This window comes from Austrofundulus limnaeus, unplaced genomic scaffold (assembly GCF_001266775.1).
Source record: "Austrofundulus limnaeus strain Quisiro unplaced genomic scaffold, Austrofundulus_limnaeus-1.0 Scaffold1117, whole genome shotgun sequence".
In the NCBI taxonomy this organism is placed as follows: Eukaryota; Metazoa; Chordata; class Actinopteri; order Cyprinodontiformes; family Rivulidae; genus Austrofundulus; species Austrofundulus limnaeus.
In genome coordinates, this window is record NW_013953519.1 from 60,128 (window position 1) to 66,317 (window position 6,190).

The following is a 6,190-nucleotide window of genomic DNA, read 5'->3' on the forward strand; positions in this document are numbered from 1 at the left end:
TCTCTGTCATGTGGATGGAGGAGCTCAGTGACGAGAGGAGAATATGTAGCGCTGAGCTAATACATATATATGGTGATAGCATATTATTCTGCCTTCTCCTCTCTGTCAACGCTCTCTGGTTTCATTTAAAAGAGTCGATCATCAGATATTGTCCAAGATTAACCTTCAGGGTGGATATAGCTCGCTAGCAGCCTCGCACCGATGACCTAGTTGATGTCATCATTTACCCAGAATGCTTTGCGTGTAAATAAAATGGCCCCGTTCGTGTTAAAATATATTTTTAAACTTTTAGTTTAAAAATAATAAAAACTAAACAGCCTACAGCATTTTTACAGTCTTTATTTTACAGTAAAAGTAAATGTTTATCACATAAAGTCTAATGTTACAACTAATCGGGGATCCCTTTAAACAGGATGAAACCTCCAGCAGAACCAGGCTCAGGACGAGCAGTCGTCTGTCTCGACCGGCTGGGTTGGGGACAGGAAAGAGACAAAAAACCCAAAAGGTCCGGGTGTCTTTTTCTACTGGAAGAGAGACAAAGAAAACACATGTTATTAGTAGAATTACACTATCTGGCAAAAAAATAATAATAATAATAAAAAGCTGCCCTCTGGATTTAACTAAGCAGTTAGGTACGAGTCTGCTGTTGAATAAATAATACATGGGCAATTATCTTTCAGCTGGCAACAAGTTATTTAACCCCAACTGGTGCAATGAGGTGCTTCGTCTTAAACGTCTCAAAAGACACATCCCGTCCCGTGGTTGTAGTAAAGATGTCAGACTGTTTGAGAAGGGTCAAATAGGCTTCAGTTTGCAGCTAAGGAGCATAAAGATTGAACTCTGGAGCAATGGAAGAAAGTCGTGAGTCCAGATTTACCCTGTTCCAGAGTGATGGATGCATCAGTGTAAGAAGAGAGGGGGGCATCATGCCTAGTGCCTACTGTGGGGTCAGGTCTGCGATGTGGGGTTGCTGCAGTTGGTCAGGTCTAGGTTCAGCAACAGTTTGTGCTCACAGAATGAGGTCAGCTGACCTGAAAATACTGAATGAGCGGGTTATTTCATCAATGAATTTTCTTCCCTGGTGGCACGGCCATATTCCAAGATGACAATGCCAGGATTCATGGGGCTCTTATTGTGAAAGAGGGAGCATGAGACATCATTTCCACACATGGATTGGCTCCACAGAGTCCATGAGAATCTTTGGGATGTGCTGGAGAAGGTCAGACTCTACCATCATCAATGCAAGATCTTGGTGCAAAACGAATGCGACACTGGATGGAAATAAATATTGACATTGCAGAAGTTTATCCAAACTATGCCGCAGTGAATGTGTGCTGTAATCAAAGCTAAAATATATATACAACAAAATATTAGAATGACTTTTTTGTGGTGTAGATTTACATAAAGTGTGTTGTGCTAAAGTGTAATGGTGAGTGTTGTGTTAAAGTGTGATGTGTAACAGCAAACATGGGTAAGTAGACGTGTGATATAGTGTGTTGTGATGTGATGAGTTTTGTAAAAACCAGTGTGTAACAATGTGTTGTATATATTTCTAGATGAACCCTCCTGAGTCCTGCAGCACTTTGGATGATGTCAAAAGAAAGCTTCAGTTTGTTTCAGCCAGCAGGTATAAAACTGATCAAGTTCACGTCACCCAGTGGGGGAAAAAAGTATTTAAACCTTTATTCTCCTTTACAGGAAGGACAAACACATCTAGATCTTTTCCAGGCAACACTTTGTTTCATGTTGGAGTAACTGTGATCTGATCTAATTTTACTTTTTTGATTTTGTTTAAATAAAGTTCGTTGAAAGTTTGGATGTTAACATTTGATGATGGAAATGTTTACCTTTTTTATTTTGACTGTGCAGCTGCAGTTTTTCTTTTGATAAGTTCAAGTAGGCCCTAGTTTGTAAAACATTCAGTGAAGAAAACGTTTATTGGGTTGTTTATTATTATTAAGTTTTGTCACTGTGCTTTGACATGGACCTTAGCAATTTTCAGTATTGCTAGATTAATTTCTATTTTATTATTTGTGTTCTTTTTTTCTTGATTCACAAGTCACAGGGTAAATGTTTTGTTGGATATTTATTTTTTTCTGTTTGTTTCAACTGTTGTTGACTCATTAAAAAATGTCGTGACTCGTGTTTCAATAAAGTTGTTGAATTCAAATCAACTCTGGCATTACGGATCTTGTAGTTTTTTTCAGCATAAATGAGAAACGACACGACACGTTTTACGGCTTCAGTAGCATTTACGGCAGAACAACTACTGTAACGCATGTGCACTATGTTGACCTCTAATATCTCAAGCATGGCAGCTCGGATTTTTACAAAAGGTAAGAAATAAAACGTTTTAGAATTCGGCAAACATTTTTATGTTTCAGGCATGGTGATTTATTATGTTTAATGTTTTAGTTGAACGTCAAAGTCTGGTCGTTAACGATAAACGAAATGTAATATTAATTAGCACGCTACAGCTAAAGCTAACTGATTGTAATTATCAGAGTTTTGATGTTTCCTCAGGTTTTTGTCGGCTTCGACCCACACCGAATGGACGTCACTTTGTTACTGCAGCGTCCATTAAATCCACTCAGACCCAAACGGACGATGTTAGCGGTGAGTTAATACCTGCTCGGTTTTAATTTTAAACCCTGTTCTGTCGCTGACTCTTCTCGTCCTCCACCCAGACGATACCTTAAAGCTGTCGCTGCAGAAACCGGATTTTTTCCGTGTGTCGGATCTCTTCACCCTGAACGATCTGTTTCAAGCCAGAGTTCATCTGGGCCATAAAAGGACTTGCAGACACAGGTTAGTTCCAGGATGTTCCCTCTCTGGTGATGTTGTACCTAACAAACACTGTTTGAAGGATTTTACAAACGTTACGCTGAAAGTTATGTTTAAACATGCCATTAGAGGTTCACCATTTCTGGTTCTGTGGGTTGAGATCAGTTGTTCTTAAAGATTTACCAGAATACAACATATCTGTCCATCCATTTTCTTTAATCACTTTATCAAGCAAGGAGCTGGTGCCTAACCCCAGCGGCCATTGGGCAAGAAGCTGGGTACAGTCGCCAGTCCATCATAGGGACAAATGAGACATAACCATTCATGATGTCACAGTTTGTGCAAACGTATGTTTGCGGTATGTGTGAGAAAACCCACATGTGCACATGAAGAACATGTAAACCACACAGAAAGACCCCCAGGCGGGAGGTAAACCTGAATCCTTTTCACTGTGGGGCAATGTTGTATGAAGTACCTCGTAGTGATACTTGAGTAAAAGTACAAGTATCCCATCATAAAAATACTTTAGTAAAAGTTAAAGTCTTCTCTAAAAATATTACTTGAGTAAAAGTCTTAAAGTATCTGATATTTTTTACTTAAGTATCAAAAGTATGTTTCTGACACAAAATCTACTGAAGTATTAAAGGCACAGTGTGTAGGATTTTGTCAACTCTTTTAGCTGAAATTGAGATAATCACTAATGACAATAATAAAAAACATGTCTAACCATTGCAGACAAAGACCTTGTTTTATTATTTTTACCTTATAAAAAGCTGTTTATATCTCCATGGTCGCGGGTCGCCATTACAGGCAGCCGCCATCTTGTTTACAAAGGCTCATGAAGGACAAACTGTGGTGGCGGCGTCAAAAACGGTTTTAGTTGTAATACTATAAATGTAATATTTGTTGTCTGTCATTGTAGCTGGGATAATTTTACTTATTAAATTAAATTGTTACTTACACACCGTGGCGGGTGTGTAACGAACTAAAAATAAATAAATAAAATAAATAAATAAAATGTGTTCAAATCGCGCTACTGACTTTTGTCAAAACCTCAGGTTCGTTTTTATTTTGCATTACAGAGCCTGTAGGACGTTAAAAAACATTAACATCAAATAAACCCACTTTGTAGCTAGAAATAAGATCTCCCCTACTTTCCTGTGCACTGTCATCTGTGTGCCCTCCCCCATGCGCTCATTATACAGGTAAACGTCCGATTATCAGAAGGAGAAAATAAAAACACMAACTTTAATGTGGCGTTACATATCTGGAGTTAAKCGGGCAGCAGGTAACAAAASCCTTTCTCAAGACGAACCAAAGGAAAAACTGAAAGTTGCAGTTTTTTTTTTTTTTTATAATAATAAATGCAAAGGGGGAAAAACAGACAATAGTGAATTTAACAGGGTAGTTAATTTAGTTTCATCTGTCAGCAAACAGAAAAGCTGAACTGTAGGCAGGCATCAAGAGTAAAAACCTGAAATCAGCTGAGTAAAAACACCGTTTCTAACTGCCGATGTGTGAACATTACATAAATGTTAGTTTAAAAAAACGTCATATTAGTTGTTAAATATTTTAACTCAGTATGATCACTTTGATTGACCAATAGAAACTTAAGGAAAATTTGTTTTTTAATCTCTAGGAAACGTCTGAAAATCAGCTGACAGCTCCAATCAATAAATAAATAAATTACTTAATTAAATAAGTAAATAAATAATCTGCTCTTATCCCTTAACTTTTCTCTGCAGGCTATTTTTGGATGCAGAACAAAACAAAGACCCAGGCAAACTAAGTAACTAAATGAACCTTGTGACATGAACTTTTTCAAAAGTAAAAATAGAAATGATCACTATGAGACAATGGATCATCAGAGGGATTTCCATCTGTTATTGAAATCTCACTCAGAACAGAAGAAAGACCCATATTCATGCTAGTAGCCTGTAGAACAAAAACTGCAAGTGATAAAATTCAAAGGTTTTTATTAAATGAAGGGGATAAATTTACCTCAAGTAATTTAGTTTTGTTTTCACCTTGAAAATTTCTCCTATATTATTAAGGTTAAAAAGCTTTTTTTTTCCAGCCAAGTAGCCTACATAAAATATGTGGTATTCCACCTACATACCAGCAAAAAGCAAGTTAGTAAGAGAAGTAGAGATGTCAAAAAGTCCATCATTTAAATGTTGTCAAACAGTCTGGCTTGAATACTAAGACACTAATAGATTTTGAGTGCCATTATCTGATTTTAGGTACAAATAATATAATGCCACCGTGTTACAGGAAAAAAAAAAGTGGCTGGTAAAAAGTTTGAGTGGCCGGAACAAAACTTATTTTTTACCAGCCACTGTGGCTGGTGGGGAAAATTTTTAATTTCCACCCCTGGAGGCATTCCTTTTTTTGTTTCTGTGTTTTGGTGACTTTATTAATGGTAGTTCTCCTTCCAGGCTGATGGAACCTTACCTGTACGGCTGCCGTTTGGAACACGACATCATTGATCTGGATCAGACTATGGAGCACCTGCAGTTGGCTCTGAACTTCACCGCCCACATTGCTTTTCGCAGAGGTATCATACTGTTCATCAGCCGCCACCGACAGTTCTGCCACCTCGTGGAGACCACTGCCATGGAATGCGGGGAGTACGCACACACGCGGTACTGGAAGGGGGGCGTCCTGACAAACGCCCACGTCGAGTTGGGCAAAGGGGTCCGCCTGCCAGACCTCATCATCTTCCTGTCCACTTTCAACAACGTCTTCAGACAGCACGTCGCTATCAGAGACGCAGCCAAGATGAACATCCCCACGGTGGGCGTGGTGGACACCAACTGCAACCCCAGCCTGGTGTCGTACCCCATTCCGGGTAACGACGACACTCCTGTTGCTATGGAGCTGTACTGCCGCTTGTTCAAGAAGACCATCAACCTCGCCAAACAGAAAAGGAAACAGATGGATTTATTACAAAATCTGACGGCTCCGTCTGGGTCCTGATCTGCCAGAACTTGTTTTACTTTAAAAACCAGAAACCTCTGCATCACGTGGTCCTCTGTCAAAACCGTCTGATTGCATGTTGGCTGGAGCTTCTCGTCTCATTAAACAGTGAAATGTGCTGAACATTGTAAAGAAACGAGTTCATGTTTATCTGAAGAAAAGTGGTTGTTTCACGTTGAGAAGAGTTTTTTCATAAAATGTTGTTCTTCACATAATTTCTGGGTTTATTTTTGAACCGTTTTTGCATCAAGAGTGTTTTGTTTAGAATGATAATAAAACAGACTTTTAAGTCTAGAATAAAAATTTATGCTTCTTAAACCCTAATTTTAGCAAAGAAATACTCGACATTTAACTGAGAAGTTTTGTTTAGATAAAGGAATTTTTAATTTAGTTTTTATTAAGATTGGTATTGATTTAAACGACAAAA

At 38.4% G+C, this 6,190-nt stretch overlaps 2 protein-coding genes across 2 annotated transcripts in view; both read left to right on the forward strand.

Moving 5' to 3' along the window:
- The window catches only part of ppp1r26 (protein phosphatase 1, regulatory subunit 26), a gene marked incomplete in the record, with an annotated part of 13,168 nt that extends 10,994 nt beyond the window's left edge, over positions 1–2,174 (forward strand). Inside the window, 2 exon segments of the mRNA XM_014030781.1 lie at positions 1,557–1,627; positions 1,699–2,174. Of these exon segments, the coding sequence (XP_013886235.1) occupies positions 1,557–1,627; positions 1,699–1,717 (90 nt within the window).
- Positions 2,175–2,232: 58 nt separating this feature from the next.
- On the forward strand, positions 2,233–5,978 carry mrps2 (mitochondrial ribosomal protein S2). Its single transcript, XM_014030782.1, has 4 exons — positions 2,233–2,336; positions 2,524–2,616; positions 2,688–2,808; positions 5,223–5,978. The coding sequence occupies exons 1-4, from the start codon at positions 2,279–2,281 to the stop codon at positions 5,761–5,763; spliced, it is 813 nt and encodes a 270-aa protein (XP_013886236.1). The 5' UTR covers positions 2,233–2,278; the 3' UTR covers positions 5,764–5,978.
- The last annotated feature ends 212 nt before the right edge of the window (positions 5,979–6,190 follow it).